Source organism: Amborella trichopoda, chromosome 3 (assembly GCF_054954075.1).
Source record: "Amborella trichopoda isolate Santa Cruz 75 chromosome 3, AtrichopodaSantaCruz75HAP2 v2.0, whole genome shotgun sequence".
NCBI classification, from domain to species: Eukaryota; Viridiplantae; Streptophyta; class Magnoliopsida; order Amborellales; family Amborellaceae; genus Amborella; species Amborella trichopoda.
This window is the reverse complement of record NC_142338.1, coordinates 20799908-20822694: the sequence shown is the minus strand read 5'-3', so window position 1 is coordinate 20822694 and position 22787 is coordinate 20799908. Positions and strand designations below refer to the sequence as shown.

Here is a 22787-nt window from a genome sequence, read left to right as displayed (position 1 = left end):
GAGGGAAAAGTGACATATTTGATATCTTTATGCAGTATGCAGATGGCTTCTTGTCTTCTACGTACTCTCTCTCTCTCTCTCTCTCTCTCTCTCTCTCTCGAGGATTGAAGAAGGCAACTGAGCTCTCAAAGAGAGAAGAGGGACAATTGAAGAAGGCAACAAAGGAGTGGCAGGTTAGAAAGATAAACATAGAGAAAGGATGGAGGCTTCAAGAATAGGGTACAGAGGTTGGGATAGAGAGAGAAAAACAAAGAAGAGAGAGGTTTATGGAAAGAAAGAGTGAGATGGGTGAGAGCAAAGGTTGCGTTAGACAGAGAAATAGGGAGAGAACAAGGATGAGCTTTTTGGGTTTTTTGGGTGAGCAAAAAGGGGTTTGGGGGTTCTGACATGAATCCTTTTGCTGGGAGAGAGAGGGAGAGAAAAACAAAACCTGACAATGATCTTAATAGGGTACAATAATATATATTAAAAAATTCAAAAGCTACCAACTGTCGAACCTAAAGAGCCGGTTGCTCCAATGTGAATCTCGAGAATCTCAAAATGTACACAGTCATAGATATTGTGACCACCTTATTTCAAACGTAAATGGTCAGATGCCACCCCTATGGGCCTCAAGTGCGCCCCATATGTCACATATCGCACCATGTGCGGGTGGCACACATAAGGAGCTGGATCCAAGTTCCCCATATGTGCCCTTTCTTATTCTAAACATTTCAAAAATACCGTTTTAAATATTTTATGACGGAAATAAATTTCAAAAATTCTAAAAAAAAATTCTAAAATTCACATAAACATTTTTTATACGAAAAATATAATATCTAGAAGTGAGCTGGTACCAATAGATCAAAATTATTGACTATAGGGGCACTCCACCCAACCCTGTAACCATGACCCACAACTGTCTTCTGAAACCAACCCAACAAAGACCCATGACCCACAATCTTGTGCAGGGACTCATAATTGACTTGTAGAAGTTGGCCCACTAAACAGTAGAAGCGTAATCCCACAATGTGGATTTCAGTTCCCCCCCTCCTCCCCTCTCTAAGAGCTAGTATAGCACCTAACACTACAATACAAAAGGGGCTCTCTCTAGGGGCTCTCTCTATGTATATGTACACAGTTCCTCTATAGGCAAGCTTCTTTTTAATGCGACTATTATATATACATGCCATGCAGAAGTTTGTTGAGGCTTTTGCTCTCACTCTTATAGGTATACAATCGCACACAGAAGACCACACAGTTCTCGCTCTCATAGGCCGACAAGGGTTGATCCACTATAAAGCCTTTTCGGTCGTGCTACATACTAAGAGATAAGGGTTTTGGACTTAACCAGGGCCATGAACCGCCCAACCCTTGATCAATCAACACACACTCTCTCTCCAATTGAAGTGCATAATTCACTATAGATATTATTTTTAACATTCTCTCTAGGCCTTTAAAGGCCATAAACCCCAACACAAATTCATAGTAGAAGTCAATGACATGGTTTCCATACTATTCCCTCTCGAAAATAAGATGTTGACAGCACATGTTCAGATTGTAAAGGAGATGATACAGCTTTGGTTTGAGTCACCAACTGAGACCAGTGAGAGGTTTTCACTCGCTTCAAGTTCAAGAGCGGGTAACCGTAGACAAGTCTTGTTGGGGTTATGTGGCAATTTAAAGGCCTTATGAGAGCATGTACTGAAAACATATAGTGAAATATTAGCTCCAATGGGAGTGTGATCAACATTGGACTGAAAGGCATTTTCTAATGCCTAGATTGACATGAGTTTTGACTGGCTATGGCTCAATGTGATGTTCAAAACCCGTAGTCCTGAGCATTGTGTAAGCACAACCGATGAGAGTTTTCGATTTGGTATTATCCCTTTATGAGGTTGGAGTTGTGCCCAGGACAGTTTGCTAGGGGACATGGACTTGACCCATGTGTGAGATGGATAGCCTAAAAGGACGGACCTAAATCCTCATCATTTCCATTGCATGGCATATACACTAGATAGTCGTCAAGGAAGCAGCCTTTTTGAATAAGGGTCTGTGACATGTACATGTGCAGAAGAGAAGACTCCCTACAGTACTAGACTCTGTTGGAAGGACCCATGCCGCATACCACTGAAATGGGGCCTAGACTTGTCCTCAAGGAGGCACCTATAATCCATGGTCTAGGATTGTATCTCCTTCATTTATTGATAGACTTTGATAGCTCAATCATGAACCCTTGCAAAGGGCATGAGAACTATTGGGCTAGTTTGAGAAGGTGCAGTGAGATACGATCTCTAGAGAGGATGGAGTCCTCAATAAATTAATCCTACCTCTATGGATCCAATTCCCATCAAATCTTCTTAGATGTATTTAAACATGTTTTAGTTATTTTTTAGATAACTAAAATGAATTTTTAAACATCTCTAGGTATTTCATTTTATTGAAAAATAATTTTTAAATAAGGAAAAATCAATTTCTAAATTTATTTTAATCAGAGAGAAAAATAAAATATTTAGAGGCCTTATAAAATTATTATATTATCTGAAAATAATGTTTAAGACATTGGGGCCCATTGGGCTCACCAATATATGGGGTGTGGGGCCCACATGGCCACCTTATGGGTGGTGCGCCCCACCTCCTCCATACTTTCCTAAATTGAAATATGGCAATTAAGTTATGTGTTGACTTGAAACTTTTAGAAAACCGTTTGTGTAGAGATTCTGATTGTTTTCAAAAGGGAAAGTGTAAGAAAATAAATTGAATAGTTTTAATACTTTCTCTACATAATATTTGATGGGAATGGAGTTATGCAAATTGAGGGATAATACCACCTCATTCCTTTAATCATGATGGCTGATCTAAGGAATGAATGCATGAGATCTCTTCACCCCACAGGTCCTCAAGATCAAAGGTCAAGAATAAATCTCATAATGATGGAAAAACTCTAACACTAGAACCCTAGCCATTGTTCTATATAAACTACCTATAGGGGGTTCTTCTCTTCACCCTAACTCTCTCTCTCTCTTCCAGAACCTCAAGGGGTTGGCATGCCCCTCTCTAAACTTCTCTCTTCTTCCCTCTCTAAGATTAGGGTTTAGGAAAGAGACCAAACCCTAAGGGGTGGCACGCCCAAGCCAGATAGCCTAGCCCTAGGTCTTGGCATTATGCTCAAATGTTGAGCCTCGGTCAAGGATATCCCATGTTATGCTCTTTGCTGGTTTTGCCTAGGCTTCCCAAGTTGTGAGACAAGTTCTTGAACCGAGATCAAGTGGGCCATTAGTGAATGAGACCTGGTGTGGGGTGTACGAAGTCCTTGGGGGTAGCCTGAGGTAAGGTATGTGGTATTCTTACTGATTCATGCTCTCTTGGTTTATGCACATCTTTTGTGCAATTTCCAAATCTATGATATCAATGTAATTGTTGTTTTAATGGCAAGCAAGTGAGAGTTCTTGGCATTTTATTTGGTTTACATATACATTGTAATTGGAGACTTGTGGGCAATTCAGGTGGCAATACAAGAGAAAAGATCGAAAAAATTTAATCGTCATTCACTTGCCTGGTCACATAGTCCATCTCAAGTCCTCTTCTATTGAAGATTTGATATAGTAGCAGCTTAATGGGGTGTAGAACATAAGGAATACATGAATGAATACGAAGGTGCCCATTTATGATGAGAAACTAGAAGCGCTCACTGAATATTAAGTCAAAACTTTCCAACGGGAGACTACTTATCCAAAAATTCATGACATCACCCCGAGCTCCTAAAGAGAGTTGCTTATGAACCAGAGGAAATTGCACATGAGAAGGCAAAGTATATAATGCAATTGTTGATGGAGGAAATTGCAAGAACATAGCCCAACAAGAAAAGGTGAACAAATTGCATCCTAAGACTGATCCCCATCCAAAGCCATATAAAATTGCTTGTTCAAGAAGAGTAGAGAGTTAAGTGCTTCTAAACGATGCCTCCTATCATTTCCAGAAGGGAAAAATTATAAAGATGGTATAAAGAGGGATGTTCCCTCAATGGATGCATGTCATTTATCACTGGGATGTTCCCTCAATGGATGTTCCCCCACACCTCCCCCCATTTTATTATATATCGAATTGTTTGTTTTATTATTTAATAAGTTTTGTACATAACATATTGTTAAGATGTTGGAAGCCGGAAGCACAGATTAAATTGCAATGATATAACACAAAATCGAAAAAGAATATCACACATGCAATTATTTAATAAGCATTAAGCAAATACTAAACTAACTAATAAAACAATTATGCTTTATGAATCATACATCAAGAAAACACATTGCACATGCAATTATTTAATGAGCAACTAAGAATTAAGCAATTATTAAAATAACTAATAACATTAGTAAATAGACAATAACATATCAAATATATATCACAAAGTATCAAAGAAAAAATACAAATAACAAATAATAATATCATTAGACATTAAGGGGAAAAAATACAAAACCTAATGAAAACTATTGAAATATACCAACCTTCTTAAAGTGGACTCGATTTCAGGCCTAACCGAAATGTTTGGGATACCAAATGTCCTCTTTTACAACCCCTATAAGCCTCAAAAAGATTGGGGATGAATATCCTTTAATATCGTGACCATTCGAGGATTTCGAAAAAAAATTCGATCTCTCAAAAAATCTTCAAATCTAGTTTTTTTCAAGTTGTTTCTTACTTTAACGTTCACTGAAATTGTTTTTGGGGGCAAGAATGAACCCCCAAACCCTTATCCCCCCTTTTAAAGGGGTAGAATGACATTTTTTGCCCCCTCCCGAAATTTCTTTCAACCAAACTCGTGCAGGCCACCTAGGTGGCCGCCTTTTCAACCACCTAGCCGAGCGCCTAGTTCGGGCTGCCTAATAGTGTTCAATTTATAAACACCTAGGCGGCTCATCCAAAAGTCAGCCTAGGTAGTCGGGCGGACGACTTTTCAATCATTGAATGAAACAGAGCGTAAGCTCTTTTATTGTGAATCATAAATGGAAGTTTCACAATTTTACTCAATTGACATCCATGACACACAAACAAAGATTGAATCTCAAGATTAGATGGGTATTAAGGCCTCTTTACATAATTTATTCAAAAACTCAAGACTTCAATGACCAAAACAATGACACCAAACACTTGCATCTTTATTGACACTAAGAGAAGAAAAGAACAACAAGAGCTTCTTCTTAACATGATCGTCGAGAATATAAAGTTGTCCCCAACAAGACCCTTTAGCGCATGTTATCTGATTGTTGTTCCTTCAAAAAAACAAAATCTGGGGTAAATACACATGCAATAGAACTTTCTCGGCCTAACCATGAATAAGATTTTGATGCATTTTAGGAACAAAGAGAATATTAGATAAATAAATAGGACCACAGGAGGAGACTGAACTTTGACATTTCCTACATGAGTGATATTGAGGTAGGTTCCATCACCAATCACAATTGACCATTACCAGAGTAGGAATTAGGGATGAAAACATATCACTATCACCTAATACATGATTTACAACACCACTATCCACAACCCAACCTGTCTTTGTAGGTGAAGTGATAGCCAAGTTCTCCAAAGAATGATTTGGGGCAACAACTTGACATTCTATGGGCTGGGTTTTATAACAATCATAGCACCTAACAGTTGTATGATAATTCCTTCCACATTGTAAAGAATCCACGAATTTCGTATAGTTTATCCAAACAAGAGATTTGTGGAATCCATGACAAGAATCCTTGATACTGAAAATCTATGGATTTTCTTGGATTTCGAACATCCAAGATTCCTAATTTCCTCCGATCCAAACAGGCCCTTAGTATATTACTGTGTTTGTACTTTGCTTTGAGAATTTATTACAGGGAAATTTATCAAACACAAAGTATCAAATATTAACATGAGCGCATATAGCATGCTCTCGTGCAAATAGCTTGCTCTTATGGGAGCATACGTGTATAACAATTCCCTCAGGGGCCGTTTGGGTACTTGAAAATATATTACAGGGTAATAGATTACTAGGAAATATGGTATTTACACTGTTTGGGTACATTTTAATAATAAGGAAATGACAATACATTACACAAGATTTTCCCAAAAATCATGATATCCATTACACACAGGAAGGGCTGGAAAATCTTTTATGTGCGTGATGGATTATCCATTGTGCGCATCTCTATCTAAAAAAAGCCATCCCCTTATTTGCTGCCCAAGAAAAAAAAAAAAGCAATCCCAAAAACCACTTTCCTCTCTATTTCGCACATCCTCTTCTCCCTCTCATGCTCATCTCTTCTCCCTCTCATGCTCATCTCAAAGCCCTAGAAGAGCATCATCACCATCTCTATTTCCTGGTAAGCCCTAAGCCTTCTCTCTCCAAAGCCCTCTCTTAAATCAGCACTCTCTCTATTGAGCTATTGAGGACGACCTCTTCTTGGACCTACAATGAAAACTGAAGATTGGATTAAAGGAGTTAGCAGCCAATATCTGGCACAGAACACCACCATCTGAAGCGACAAATGATCCTACTGGCAGGTAGTAAACCACAACCCCCATTAGGATGGAAATTAGTTCTTCCACCTCGATCTTCATGTCCTTTACCTCTATATCCTCTACCTCTTCCACCACAATTTCAATTCCAGCATGTATTAATAATTGAATTACTGTTTGAGTATAAAAAGAGATGAGAATCTGTCGTAGAAGACTTATCCAATGAGGATTTTAAGTTTGAATAACACTTCATGTTGCAACAATAACTAAATGAGATATGGAGTATTCATCAACACAAAGGACACAAACACTTTATAATTATCCCTAAACCTCTCAAAATATAATGGACCTTGTCCCTTTCAATTAGAGGATCATGCACCAGAACAGGCAGATTACAAAAGGGCTTTTATCTTGTCATAAAATTCAGAGGTTGAAATGTTATTTTTTTTACAAGAACAAAGCAAACTTCAAAAAAGTCATAAAGAACCTCCCATAATGCTATAGTAGTTCGTAAATTAATTACCTGCAGAATAAGTTCCTCCGAAAGAGTGGAACAAATAGAACTGATGAGGTTCTGATCCTTAGATAATCAATCAGTATAAGTGCGCTTCAAGTAAGCAACTTTCTTAGTGGTTACATCTACATTAATCTCTTGTGTTGGAAGAAACTCAACTGGAGGCTTTGATGATCCTTCAATGTGTCGCAATAACCACTTGCCACTTACAAAAGTAAGAATTAAACCTTTCCAAATAAAATAGTTTCAGTCATTGAGTTAACAGGTATATATTCGGATTAAGAAAACGAATAGAAGTAGAAGAAAACATTGGAAATAAAAGGAATAAGTTTTATTATATATGACGGACATAATTGTCCTTTATCTTTTCTTTAGTCATTAATTGTCTTATGTCTCTAAAGGGTGGTATTGTCCATAAATTGTAATTAGGGTCATCACTTAATGTTATAAGAGGGGTAGAGATCACAAGTTACCTCTAAGTTACTCACTTTCCCTCTCTATCTCTCACATGTCTCTCTCTCCCTTCTTCTTCTTTTTCTTTTTTTTGCTAAAGTTAACATTGTATTGTTGTAAGGAAAGAGAGTACATAGAAGAGGGGGGGAGGATGGGACCTGGAGTACCCACGAGACGGGTCTCTCGGTCAAAAAATTTGGTCCAGCGGCCTTATACAAAAATTGAGTATAACAAAAAATGGGGCTTATAGGAGCGCCCAATTACAAGATGAGTAGGTGTGACTAATTACACCCCTAGACGCCCTATGTGGTCCAGAGCAAAAAAGGCTCCAGAGCAAAAAAGGAGATGGACCAGGCGGGGTCTTCAGGACGGGCCCTTGTTCCGTCTTTAGCGAGAAGATCGACAAACTCGTTCGACATCTGCCAAGTATACCTCCAAGAGACTTTCATATCCCTGCATATGAAATCAATTTCATCAAAAATAGTGGAGAGGTAGCAAGGAGGTGTTGTAGTGCCAGCAGCCCAGGAAATGACACTTTTGGAGTCTCCTTCCACCACCAAGATTGAGCCCCATGAAGGGTTAAAATTTTTGAGACCCATAAGAAAAGCCATGGCTTCTGCATATTGGGAGTCTTCCTGTCCCAAGTATTCTGAGTGATATTGCATTTATGATCACAAAAGACACCTCCAGCTCCAGACGAGCCCAGGTTACCCAGCAAACAACCACCAAAGTTGAGCTTTATGGCACCTTCTGGAGGAGGCTGCCAGTTGTGAGGTCTTTGGGTCTTATGTGGCTAGAGGTTAAGAATATTCTCCCATTGGCTGAGAAACGTATTTGCGGGGATCCCCACAACGGCCCTATGATTAGAGGCCCAAAACGTTATTAGGGTTGTAACCTTATAGAAAAGCACTAGGACTTCATTTTTATGCCTTTGGAAGATTCTCTCGTTCCTTTCTAACCAAATTACCCAGGAAGTTGTAGCAATGGTAGACTTCCACAAAGTTCTACCGGCTTTCGACCAATGGCATACGTAGTATGAAGAGATGAGAGCCATGACCGAGGGTGGGGTGACCCATTGAAAGTGGAACAACTGAAGTACCTTTCACAACAGATCGTAGGCAAGACTACAGTGAATGAAAAGGTGAGGGTTTGATTCCTCGTCACTCATGCACATGGCACACCTATTGGGGAGTGGAATGCCTCTTTTTGGGATCTGGTCAACTGTGAGAGCCCTTTGACAACAGGCAATCCAATTGAACGCCTGAACTTTTGGTAGAGCAATGGTGTGCCAGACCTTAGAGAGGATGAAGATCGGATTAAGAGGGAAGGTAGGAGGTTGGATGAGTTTTTTATAAAAAGAGGCCACTGAAAATGTACCGGATGGAGTGAGAGTCCATACAAAAGTGTCCTTCCCAACCGGAGCTAAGAAAAAGGGGTGCAAAGCAGCTGAAAGAGAGATGAAGAGTCTAGTTTCCTCTTCAGTGAGATTCCTTCTGAAAGAGGGGCTCCAAACTCTCTCCCTTCTTCTTCTTCATCATTTTTATTTTTTTTCCTCTCTTTCTCCACTAGACCCTACCAAACTGTTTTTTTCTCTATTTTAATTTCAACTTAGTATCAAAGCCCGACAATCAATAAGGATGGTATCATAGGTACTATAGCAGGGGACGACCTTCAAAAAGGTGCACAACTGTATTTAGGGATGACGTCATCCATTGGGTGCCATAAAACCCCAACGTTTTTCAGCAGCATCTGCACCAATGGAGCTGAGTTTTTTTATGATTCTGGATGCTGACCAAGTATTTATTCGAACACCAAATTGTTGGATGGATTAGGGTTTGTGTACCCGAATCAAAGAAGTATTGTTAGTGTTTTTTTTTATGTTTTTCTAAAAAAAAGGGAGTGTGATCAAATTTGATGATGTAACCAGATCTGTAAAACCTTTTATTTGAAGAGATCAAAGGGTGTAACTTGATCTCAATTGTTGATTAAGAACTAAGGGTGTAACTTGATCTCAATTGTTGATTTAAGGACTGAGCGCGTAACAGGCGCTTAACTACAGTAGAGAATGTCTCTACAGGTATCAAATATCGAGTCATATGGACCCCAAATCAGCACAGTCAAGTTCAATGGAACCAAATTTTTTGGAGTGGACCAGGTCAGTTATACTATTTTTGGGTGGAAAGAAAAAAGTGGGATACATTGGCGGCCATGTGGTTAAACCTGACCTGAAGGAAGCTAAACATGCAGACTGGGAGGATGAAGGTATGGCTATTATGAATTAGATATTATTTTCAGTGCAACGGAATATGAGTCAAGATTCTTTATAAACTACAATACCTCTAAGGAATTATGGGAGGCCGCCTTTGAGTTCTATTCCCATACGAAAAATATTGCAATGGTTATGAATTGGAGCAACAAATCAATGATTTTAAAGAGGATGACTTGTCACTGGTAGACTATTATGCTCATCTACATGGTCTTTGGGATAAACTAAGCAAGCATTAGACAAGATAGTGTTCTTCTTGAGCAAAGGAATAGAGCGAGACTAGAACAAAGGAAGATTTTCTATCTTTTGGGGGGAGTTAATGGATAGTATGAAACAATTAAGGTAAATATCCTCGGTGGCAAGACCTTTCCATCAGTTATACTGTTTTCTCCCTTCTTCAGCATGAAGAGACTGAATGCAAAACAATGGAAGTATCTATGGGTGAAACTGAAAGATCGGCCTTATTCACAAGTTTTAGCGGTACTCAAGTTGCAGAACGCTTTGGGATCCATGGTCGAGGCTGAGATGGGGGACTGTGGACGTGGCTGTGGAAACCCCAGATCTGATGAGGACGACAAATTAAAGTTCACCCACTATGAGAAGACTCGACGCACACGGGACACATGTTGGGATCTAGTTGGACACCCAAGGCAAAATTTTCCAAGGGCAAATTCAGCAACAAAACAGTGAAAGTAATGCCCCAGTTATTCAAGGCCAGCAAGATATCATCTCCTTTGGACCTGAAGAAGAGTTGGTGACTATTCCTAAAAGAGAGCTCCTGGATCTCAAGCAACAGGATTCCATTCGAGACCCTTCTTCCTCCGTTGAGTCTCACATACGACAATCAGGTATATCTACATTAGCGCATCATATATATATCACTAGTTCTGAAACCCCATGGATTATAGATTTTGGAGCAACTGAACATATGATGAGTATGGTTAATTTTTCTCTTCTTATATACCTTGTTCTAATCAAGAATCAATTAAAATAGCAGATGGTTCTCTTATTCCAATAAAGGGAAAGGGAACCATAAACGTTACTCCTTTTATTAACTTGTCATCCACCTTACATGTTCCTAATCTTTCTAATAACCTCCTATCAGTTAGTAATTTCACAAAGACCTTAAAGTGCAGTATAACTTTTTTTACCTTCGAATTGTGTATTCCAGGACTTGAAAACAGGAAAGACATTTGAGCAAAAACGTAAAATTGGAGGGTTGTACTATTTAGAGACTCCAGATTGCGCCTTGACTGCAGCAGCCACATCTTCAATCGTGAATAAAGGAAGGGTGTATGCTAAACACGAATTGGTCATGCATCGTTTTTTACTTTGCGTTCTTTCGTTCCTAAATTGTTTGAGTTGGAAAGATTAGCAACTTCATCTGTAGCAACTTCATCTTTTTGATTCATTAGATAGACAGTTGTAAATCTAGAACAATCATCCACAAATGTAACAAACAAAAGAAATCCAAACACAGATGCAACTAGTGAAGGATCAGATACATCAGAGTGTATAAAGAGAGAAATGAAGATCACTCTTTTCTTGATACTAATAGGAAATGAAGTTCTACAATGTTTTGACAACATAGGAAATAAAGAATGCAAAGAAAAAGACGACATGACCAAGTCAGGTGTGCCATAAATACACCATTTCTTTATTGACAATCGACGAAGTGACTACAGTAGTCAAGGCACAATCAAAAGTCTTCAAAAATAGTCTCACCAACCTAACCCATTCTAAATAGCCAGTTCCATCAAACCTGACTATAGTGATTTGGGGTCCAGAAGACTCCATATTTAATTGCTGTAGAGACATTCTCTATTGTAGTTAAGATCTGGTGATACCCTCAGAGATCTTAATAAAAAATTGAGATCAAGTTTCACCCTTTGATCTATTCAAATAAAAGGTTTTATAGATCCAGTTGCACCACCCTTAGATCTGATCACACCCACCTTTTTCCAAAAAAACGTAAAACAAAAAAAAACACTGATAGTATTTCTTTGATTGGGGCATACAAACCCTAATCCATCCAATAACTAGGTTTTCAAATAAATACTTGATCGACATCCAGAATCATAAAAAAAAAACTCATTTGCATTAATACAGATACTGCTAAAAAAACGTTTTCGGCTTTTAGGGTATGATGACATCATATAACTGAAAGGATAGTATCATCCCTAAACACAGTTCCTGTGTACCCTTTGAAGATCAACCCCTTGCTACAATAACATACTACAGTACCGTGCTACAATACCATCCTTACTGATTGTCGAGCTCTGATACCAAGTTGAAATTAAAGTAGAGAATGAAACAATTTTGATAGAACCTAGAGAGAAAGAGATGAAAGAAAATAAAGATAATGATGTGGCCTGGGACAGCCGCGCAAACGAAATGCAGTGAGAGACGTGTGTGCTAAACAATGCCCCTCTGTCTTAGCCCTAACTGAGACCAAAATACAGGATACCACACTTCAGCTAATCCGTCAAGTTTGGGGCAGGAAACCCTGTCAATGGCTCTCTCTGCCCACGACAGTGTCTTCACGCGGTATCTTGGTGGTCTGGAATCCTACAGAGCACAATCTATTTTCCTCCCACATTGAGGCATAATCGGTGACGGCGCTACTTTCTAGACGGTCAGATGGGGTCCTATGGAAATTTTCTACAATCTACGATCCAAACTCAGCCCATCTTAGAACTCTTCTTTGGGCTGAACTGGACTACGTAGCATCGCTCCCTCACCCCTCGTGGTGCTTGGGCAGGGACTTCAACACAACTAGATGGTCATTCGAGAGGAACTCCAACTCCAACATTTCCCAAGGAATGCGGGACTTTTCGGACTTCATATCTCATAATGAGCTTATAGACATCCAGCTTCAAGGGAACCGATTTACCTAGTCAGACCACGACTCCCAACCTAAACTATCCAAATTGGATAGGTTTCTCATCTCCCCCTCCTGAGATGAGATACTCTCCAAGTCCCATCGTACCTGGGCATGCCCTTGGGACAGGGGAAGCCAAAGAAATCCCAGTGGTCTCATGTAATTGATAGAGTAAACTGAAGATTGGCAGGATGGAAAGGCAGATACCTATCCTTTACACGGAGAACAATGCTTATCAAAGCAACCCTAGCCAACTCCCCTGTATACCTCATGTCATTATTCCATATGCCAGCCTCGATTGCTAAACGCCAAGACCAACTGACAAGAAACTTCCTCTGGTCAGGTGAAGCAGTGACAAATAAGATCCACCTAATTGTGTGGGATAACGTCTATCTTCCAAAACACCAGGGCAGTCTAGGGATCAAAGTGCTTAGGACACATAACCTGGCGCTCTTGGGCAATGGTGGTGGGGACTGGCCACTCAGAACTGCCAACTGTGGGCTTAGGTTATCTGATGCAAGTATAGTATCCCACCAGACCTTTGGTTGCCTGAGGTTTAGCCAACGACTAAGGGCTCGAGCGTATGGAAATCGTTACTCTCCTCCCTCTGACCGTTTAAACAACTTATTCGGTTCCATACTAGAGGCGGGGATAGAGCGTGATTTTGGTTAGACCTCTGGTTAGGTCACACCTCGCTAAGAGAACGCTTCCCTTCCCTATTCGTTGCGACAGTTAACAAAGCCTCCCAGGTCTCAAAGGAAATGGTACCTTCAGGCAATCGTAGAGTTTGGAACCCATCCTTTAGAAGGCCTCTCATAAAAGAAGAAACCTTGGAGTTTATGTCCCTCTCGGAATCCCTCCACTCCACCTTTCTCGCCTTCTCGGGGAAAGACACCTTGGTCAAGACTCCCTCACCTAACGGTTCCTTCACGGTGGCCTCCTTCTACAAGAAATTGCTGCAGCCTTCTTTCCCCCTAAACCCGAACCCGGTGCTTTCCAAAGTTTGGCCATCCATAGCCCCTCCAAAAGTCCAAGCCTTTCACTGGAACGTGTTCCAAACGTGTACTTACTATAAACGTACTGCAGAAAAGAGGTGCCCAAACTCCCAATAGGTGCGTCATGTGCCTATGCAAGGAAGAAACAAACCCCTACTTGTTCATTCATTGCAAGTTTGCACTTCGACTTTGGAGTAGAATTATCCTAACTTTTTGGAATATCTTGGGTTACCCCCCTTCAATTCCGGTGCTAACTTCCTGCTCCTTCGAATCTAACTGGCTGAAGTCGGGCAGAATCCTCTGGAAAGCCTCTTTAACCACAATGTTGTGGACCATCTGGTTAGAAAGAAATTCGAGACTTTTCCATGATATCAAAAGCGAACTCCCAGCTCTATTCCACAAGGTTACTTCGATGGTAATCTTTTGGGCTTCCAACCACAATTTGTTCACTGGGATTTCGACGGCTAGTTTCCTTCGCAACTGAATGAACCTTATTCAACTAACCCCTCACCACAACCCAAGAGTATCGAACTGGACTCTCCCCCCTGGGTGGGTGATATTAAGTTAAATTTGATGGATGCTCCCTGGGAAATCCAAGCCCAACGGGCGCAAGAGGAGTCTTTCGTGACCATAACGATGGAGTCATCTCATCCTTCTCAGAACACCTTGGTCACAAAGACTCACAGTTCGCAAAGGCCATGGCCCTGTTGATGGGAACCAAGAAAGTTAACCCCTCTTGGAGCCCACGACTACACATAGAGGGAGATGCCAAAAACGTTATATCCCGTGCTGCTAGAAAGGCCCCTCCTCCTTGGTACCTAGCACACATTTTTTATAAAATTGCGTATACTTCCAGGGGTATAATCGTCTCATGGACGCATATTTGGAGGACGTCTAACAACTTCGCAGATCGCCTCGCCAAGGAAGCCGCTAGAAACCAGCCCCCTGCACACGTCTAAATGCGTTCAACAGGGAGTCCATTATCGTTAGCGCGACGGGGAGGCCCCCTCTTTCCAGATTGTAGTCTTCTATCTTGTAATGGGCATATTCTATAAGCCCCTATCTTTAATGTTAGAGCCAGCCTTTTAGAATAAGTCACTCCCTAGCAACCAATTTTTGTTTGAGAGACCCAATACGTTACCTCGACCCTTACTTTAGTAAAACTCTTATTATAATAATAATTACCCTTAACAGTTTCAAAAAAAGAAGGGAGAGAGAGAGAGAGACGTGTGAGACAGAGGCAGAGAGAGAGAGAGGGAAAGTGAGTGGCATAGGGGTCAGTTGTGACTTCTACCCATCTTATAACAATAACTAATAACCCTAATTACAACAATACTGCCCTTATTTAGATACATAAGACAAATAAAGACTAAACATAAGATAAATGACAGTTTTGTCCATCACGTACAATAAAGCTTATTTCTTTTATTTTCAATAATATTTTGTTTTGGAAAATATTCCTTTGATTGAAAAAATTGACCAAGACTTGCTGACTTTGAATTTCTATAATGTGTTTGTGAAAGAAAAGAAATTTTAGTAAAACTACAAGAAGAGATTTGACGGGTCCTATCCTAGATTGACCAGGAGAAAAGGTCCCCATATTTCTCCACAAATCATGAGGCTCTGATTTATCTCTCACCTCATATATAACTTGGAAATCATAAGGTCAAACTGAATCCAAATCCTAAGTGGAATACCTTAGGGCCATTAAGGCCTATATAAGGAGGGGTCCTCTTGTAATGCTCTTCACCCCTGTCCTCGGACCTCCCTCCCTCTCTCTCTCTCTCTCTCTCTCTCTCTCTAGGGTGGCGCACACCACCCCCCCCTCAAAAAAACAAAAAAGAGCCTAGGGGTGGCACACACCACCTAGGGCATAGAGAGGGCACGCCCAACCTCATCTTGGTTAAGGGGAGGTGCTACACAGTGGCATACACCAAAGGTTTTAACAAGGGTTTAAAGAAACCCTAATTATAGTAGCCCATGCTCTCAGCCCCACAGTTTTTGCGATAGAGTATTCTAGAGGTGCTACAAAATTCTGAGGATTCAACAAGACCTAAGGATCAAGTGCTTCATCAGTTTGGATATCGGGAGTAGGGTGTGCTAAGTCCTAAGTGGTAACCCTAAGCAAACGCTCAGTAACTCTTCCAGTTTTATTTATCAGTTTATTTTTATCTCTTGATTCATACTTGTTTAGAAGTCCTAATCGCATTCACGGTCCTATTTGTATTACGATTATCAAAGAGTTAAAGACCTTGGAATGTAGTAGGTTTGTTTTTCCATTGTATTGTAGCAACTATTAGTAGAAATTCCATTTGTTCATAAAAAGAGAAAAAATATTTAATATATACTTTAGAACTCTACATTGCGACACCTTTCAGTAAAAGAGGATATCCATAAAAGAGAAAAGCTATGTGCTCGAGATAAGACTAAGATACAAAGAAAAAAGTTGGTACTGGTTGCAATGTGATGCACATTTATGTTCTCTAAAAGCATTCTGAGTAGAACGATTAGCAGATGTACTTAACAGCTTGAGAACCTACTTAATAGAGTAGCTGAAATGTCAAAAAATTGATATCAACAACCAAAAAACACATGACGCAAAAGGCACAAAATAAACAATTACATGTTACATACCCGTATCCTCATCAATTGAGTTAGTAATACAGGGTTTGTCGATGTCAGATTTAAGTTCTGTTTCACATAATGCGGGGGTTTGTGGACCTTTGATGTCCATATCCGATGTATCATTGCTAGAGTTGATAGGGACATCAGTCGGTCGTAGAACAGCCTTAAGAGCATCAAGTTTGTATGCTTTTATACAGGTCAAGCCCAGTTCAAGGGCCAAGTTTTTTACATCCTCCACCTAAAAAGAGGGAATTGCCCAAAAAAAAATGCAAATCATGAGAACATTCAACAAGAAAAAGAGGTCCATTTATGAAGAAGAAACAACGTCATTGGTATCGGAGCATAATACAAACCTTTTTGAAATAGAGCAAGGAGACACTAAAAAAGCATTTGCAATCTATATCTTTCTAGTTGAAGAATTCTCATTGGATTAAAATTAGGGATACCATCCTTGATATACATCATCATCAAACATAATCACCTTGTGCTTGGGTGCCAGATGTATACAAGTATCAAAATAACGAATGATATATATATTGTTCACTGATAAACAAACCATGATACAGTTGGAGAATATCGGCAAACAGCTAAGAAATAGTCAGTCCATTTTTTAATTCCTTAATTACTTGGTTTCTAAGTTCTCAGGCCCCATTAAACATGTGCAAATTGCTGTCCGAGAAGAATTTTTCCAGCTTAAGTGTTGTTCATTCAAGAGACAAGATCTGGAAAAGCATTTTTCAGAGATGAACAAAAAATACCACAAAATAGGAGGAATTGATGATATAGCCCCATTAAACATGCGCAAATTGCTATCCGAGAAGAATTTTTCCAGCTTAAGTGTTGTTCATTCAAGAGACAAGATCTGGAAAAGCATTTTTCAGAGAACAAAAGATACCACAAAATAGGAGGAATTGATGATATAAATTTGAAACAATTTTATCTTGAATCTATACCTCCTACTCTTGATAAAGAAGCAACAAAGACAATGGAAAATCAAGGACTTACTATTCAAAACACCAGTTTTGGTGAATTATATCAGTTTGTTCTCCATGCTCTTGAAAGACTTTGCAATCAAGTTGAATTTGTGAAACAAATGGAAAAGAATAAGCATTTACTTGGAAAATCTTGTGATAAACCTTATCTCAAGTTATATGTGATGCTGAAAAACAGTGTTCATGTCCACCTGTCTCGAAAGGAAAAAAGAAGTTTGACCACAAGAGAAAGAAGAAGAAATTCAAAAGATTCAAACATCTTCGACGATCAAGATTTCGAAAACACAAAAAAAGAGATAGATGCTATGTCTGTGGAAAGAAAGGACATTTTGCAAAAGATTGTCCAAACCAGAAAAAGAAAAAAAAGATAATACATCTTTTGTCAAAGGTTTTAGAAGAAGAAATTGATGATGATTTAGAATCTGTGTTTTCTCTTGATGATGAACAAAGCCCAGATCCATTGATATCCATTTCTTATGCTGATAATTTTGAGCTCAATGAGATAAGCAACACTAGTGTTCCAGAGATATTGTCTCCACAGGATGAAATTTCAGACATAAACAGTTTACCCTTTCAGCCTACCCCAATAGCCCTTGTTCAGATACTCCAAGAACACTATTCCAAACCTTTGACCATACCCGCCTTATTTGATACAGGAGCATCAGTTAGTATTTTAAAACCTAATTTGCTACCAAAACAATTTTGGGAAACATGCAACCAAACTTTTCGAGCTGCTAATGGAGAGAAATTTTCCATAACCCAAATTAGCAAACCCATTTTGATTAAACTGTTTCCTAAAGTAGTCATCCAGCATAAACTCTTAGGATCCTATTTACTCAACAAAGACCTTTTACTTGGATTTTGCAGTTTTACATCAAGTAAAACTTCAATGGACCTCCAAAGAATTACATTATAGGAACCTAACCTTTCCCTGGATAGCCTGTATAGATCCTCCCTACACCTTAGATATAGTCAAACAAAAAATTATATCAGACTGTTGTGCCAATTCCCATTCTGAGTTCCTCAAAAAATGTACAAATCCATTATGGAGAAATCAGAATTTTTATGTTAAACTGCCTTTTAAGAAAAATGAAGATATAAATCCCACAAAAGCCTCTGACAGAGGTTTAAATCTTGATTTGTGGGAACAAGCTAAGCTAGAAATACAAGATTTGATAAAGGAACAGTTAATTGAGCCAACCAGTTCTCCTTGGACTTGTGAAGCCTTTTATGTAAATAAGAGAGCTTAACAAATCCGAGGAAAGCTCAGGTTAGTTATCAATTACCAACCATTGAATACCTTCCTTGCAGATGATAAATTTCCATTGCCTAATCAAATTGCACTATTTTCCCAAATATCTCATGCTCACATATTTTCCAAATTTGATTTGAAATCAAGATTTTGGCAAATTGGAATTCATCAAGAAGATCGTCCTAAAACAACGTTTTGTTACCAAATTACCATTTTCAATGGACGGTTATGCCTTTTGGTTTAAAAAATGCACCCACATATTTTCAAAAAGTTTTAACCACCATTTTTGAACCAATCTCAACACAAGTACTGATATATAAAGATGACATACTTCTCTTTTCTCCTGATCTAGAAAGTCATGTTCTCTTATTAGATAAATTCCACTCCCTTTGTTGTAAATGTGTCTTTGCCACTACAGAAATAGATTTTCTTGGTATGCATTTCACAATGGAATGTACAAACTCCAACCTCATATCGCTAAACACTTGTTAGAATTGCCAAATACTTTATCCTTTGTAAAACAAATCCAGCAATTTTTAGGAATTGTAGATTATATATCCCCTTTCATTCCCAAACTCTCTTTGTTCACCAGTCCTCTATACCTTTTGCTGAAGAAAAAGCATCGCCTTGGACAAGAAAACAGACTGAATGTGTTCTAGAGCTCAAGAGATTATCTCAAAATCTACCTTCTTTAAAAATTCCCTCAACAGGAAAAAGAATTTTGCAAACAGATGCTTCTGATGAATTTTGGGCGTGTATTTTACTTGAAGAAAAAGAAAAAGACAGAATGATCTGTGGCTATAAAAGTGGAAAGTTTAAAGATTCTGAACTTCATTACCATTCGACATTCAAAGAAATCCTTGCAGTTAAAAGAGGAATTGAAAAATTCCAATTTCATCTAATAGGACATACTTTCCTTGTTGAAATAGACTTGTCTGCATTTCCAAATATGCTGAAATTCAAGAACAAAATTCTCCCGAATCCTCAACTACTCAGATGGTCAAATTGGTTTTCTCAATGAAATTTTGAATATAAGCACATTTCTGGGAAAAACAGTATTTTTGCACACATGTTTTCAAGAAGAAAATTTTCTGAAGGACTTCTTTTTCCAGTTGTTCCTTTTTTTGGGAGCCATTATCAAAATTGATGATGATTCACAAGATGTTCCTGATGAAATATATGACATCATTATCAGAAAAACAATGGACTCCAGAAATGAGAATATGCAACAAAAAATGCATGAAATAGTAATCACAAATCATAAAGATTGTTTTCAAGGAATTCAATGCCATCCTACGTATCCATTTTTATCCCTCTTTCAAACCAGACATTACTATAATATGCCAAAAGAAGCCATTTATTTTCTCTGGTATCTTACCCAAAACCACCATATATGCTTTAATTTCCATGAAAGGAAATTACTTTCCTATCTCAGACATTGTCATTTCTTACAATGGAACAATTACATTCACCCCAATCCCATAGCATACAACTTCTATAAATTCCTTTTAAAACATTACCATTATAATCAATGGATTGAATCCTTTGGTTATCCTCATCGACCTTATATCATTATAGCTTTCCATCAAGACCTTAATCCTCAGATTTATCCAGAACATACCTTTTTCGCCCTACATCCTCTTATCCAAACCATCGGATGGTATGATTCCAATCTCCTAAATTTTTGGCTATTTCAAACAGATTTGTGGAAAGAATTGAAAATTCTCATGTGCTACATTAACAGAATCCTGCCAGAATGGATTCCTTTGAATGTCTATACAAGAGACACAGTTTGGAATAATGAAACTCCCAAAGGAGCTGCTTTATTGTACCAACTGCACCTTTGGCTTGCTGATCATCCCCCTCCTGCAGAACAATCCACAGACAGTTCCAGTGATGATACATACATTGGACCTACTCATAGCCCGTCTATTCCTTCTTCACCAAGTTATGATTCTGACGGCTATCCTCTCAATTATGACATAGATTGAGCAGAAACACTGTAGCAAAGTCACTGTAGCATCAACACTATTTTGTCGACAGCACTGTTCAGCACTATTTTGTCGACAGCACTGTTCAGCACTATTTTGTCGACAGCACTGTTCAACACTATTTTGTCGGCAGCATTGTTCAGCACTATTTTGTCGGCAGCACTGTTCATACCTGCCACCTGCCACTGTACATGACCTTTTTACTGTTCATAAGGCCACCTGTCCAGGCCACCTGTCTTGTTTTAATTTCGTTTGAAATCTACATTTCAAATCCGAGGTCTACATATAGCCCCGTAAGTCAGTTGTAAAAGGCAGAGCGCTTCTAGAGCCTCTCAGCCTAGCTTCTTTCTTTGGTGTGCTTCTTTCTTCTTCGCTTCTTCTCTGTGCACCTTCTCTGCTTTTGCTTGTAAGTCTTTGTGATCCTTATATTTATAATCCTTCGGTGTGCATGTCTTAGTTTAAATCCTGTTGTTCTCTTCTTCTTCATTTATTGTTATGTGGTCTCTTATGTTTTATGCACATTAACAAACCCAAAAGCTACATGGAAGGAAGGCGGGTACAGTGTTGTCCCACCAAACTGACACAACAAAATAAAAGCCCCTGATCCATCTCCCAGAGAAAACGCTAAGTACATTTTAGAGTCTCCAGATCAATAACTTCTCTAAATTTAAGAGGCAATCTACTTCAATGAGCATTGAATGCTCACTAAACACTGAATAACAATATCCAAGAAAGATGAAAGAGAAAACTAAAGCAATCTGAAATGCCCATGAATATGGTTTTGCAAGAGGCGAAGAATTGAAAGTCAAAATTTACAAACATGGTGAACTTTTTGGTAACTAAATCCACATAAAATTTTACAGTCATAACATTTCAAGAGTCTCAAACATTATATATGTATAGTCTTAAGAAAGTCGAGCATATGTAGATGTGTTTTCCCCATGCTTAGTGGCCGTGCTCTAGAACATGGAATGTCGTGCTTAACTGAGCGCTTCATCATAACGCCCAAAGACAATATATGTAGGGGGTGGTTGGCCGGGTGGGGCGAGAGGGTGTAGTTGGCGGCACAGTGTTTACATAGGGCAACATGAATTTCCATGCATGTAAGAGAGAGATGCCCTCAACCATTTCAATGAAATGTGTTGGATATGGATTAGAGAGAGAGAGAGCGGGAAAGAGAGAATATAGGGCAATGCGAACTTAGCATGAGAGAGAGGCCCAACAAGTTCGTGTGACAGAGGAAAAGAGAAGCCCTCCAAGTGCTCGATGAAAAGTGGAGTTCATGTTTGTGCATTAAATGCTCATATGATCCGTGATTCAAAAAGTGGACTGGTCAGCGCCTAGGCAGCCGCCTAGGAGCTCCAGAAGGCCTAGGCAATGCCAATCTGGGCGGCAGTCCTTGGGCTGCTGCCTAGGCGATATGGAACCCGCCTAAGAGGGCGCCCAGCGCCCAGCGCCCAGCCCAGACCGACCGTCCAGGGCCTGTGCCCCGCCTAGACGGTACGAAACCCACCTAGGCAGGCGCCCCACCAAAAGGCGGGAATTTTTTTTTTTGATATTAATTTTGTTTTTAAATATAAAGGGTTAGAAGGATGATTTTAAGTTCATTTGAAACCTAAAACTTATTGAAGCCTATTTTAGAGAGAAAAAGCCTCCAAAAAACTAGTTTTTGGTGATTTCTTTAGGATGGAAGGGTTTCTCAAAGTTGACAAAAATTGATCAAAACATCACTCATTGATATTAAATATAATTTTTGATGTTTTATAAATCTATTGGGGGGTTTTTAGAAGATTTTAAGTTCTTAGAAGCATCTTTGAGGTGGAAGTTTGAAGATTGAGCAATCAAACTCAAAGTAAGTGCTCTAAATACCTAATTTTTATTTTTTACACTAAATGTCATTTTTTTATTCAAATGGGCATCCTTTTTGGATTCGAATGTGCTGGGCGACCTGGACCCCCCAAGCCGCCTAGGACCCGCCAAGCGGTTTTTGAAACACTGCATATGATGCATTAAATTATTGGAATACTTGTTAAGTGTAAAGAGAGAGAGGGAGTTACACGTAGAGAGAGAAAAGAGCAAGGTGAGATTGGGATGAGCTGTCCTATTTGAACCATTCAATGAGTAGTCGTCTCCATCTTAAACATAAGCTCATGCTCCAATTACCCTACTCTTATTAACCATTGAATTATTAAAAGATGAGTCGCCCCTTCACTTTTCCTCTCTTTAAAAACCTCTTTTTTTCCTCTCATTGTTTCTTTTCATTTTTTTCCAAGGAGACTGCCTAGGAGAGGCGCTTAGGTAGGCACCTAGTTACATGCATATGCGCCCGCCCCGGCCCATGAGGTTTGAC

At 39.2% G+C, this 22787-nt stretch overlaps 1 protein-coding gene across 21 annotated transcripts in view; it reads right to left on the bottom strand.

Annotated features, from left to right (window-relative positions):
* The window catches only part of LOC18437218 (NOL1/NOP2/sun family protein), a 125474-nt gene that overhangs the window by 44242 nt on the left and 58445 nt on the right, over positions 1 to 22787 (bottom strand). For 13 of the 21 annotated variants that reach the window (XR_016050960.1, XR_016050961.1, XR_016050958.1 and 10 more), the window contains one exon: positions 16212 to 16440. The exons of 3 other annotated variants lie outside the window; for them this stretch is intronic. Coding sequence is in view for 8 of the 18 variants with exons in the window: in XM_088860330.1 (XP_088716456.1) it covers positions 16212 to 16440 (229 nt within the window). In the remaining 10 variants the exon portion in view is untranslated. Of the gene's footprint in view, positions 1 to 6991; positions 7210 to 16211; positions 16441 to 22787 lie in introns of all 21 variants that reach the window. 5 more of the 21 variants (XR_016050956.1, XR_016050957.1, XR_016050954.1 and 2 more) reach the window with 1 other exon arrangement.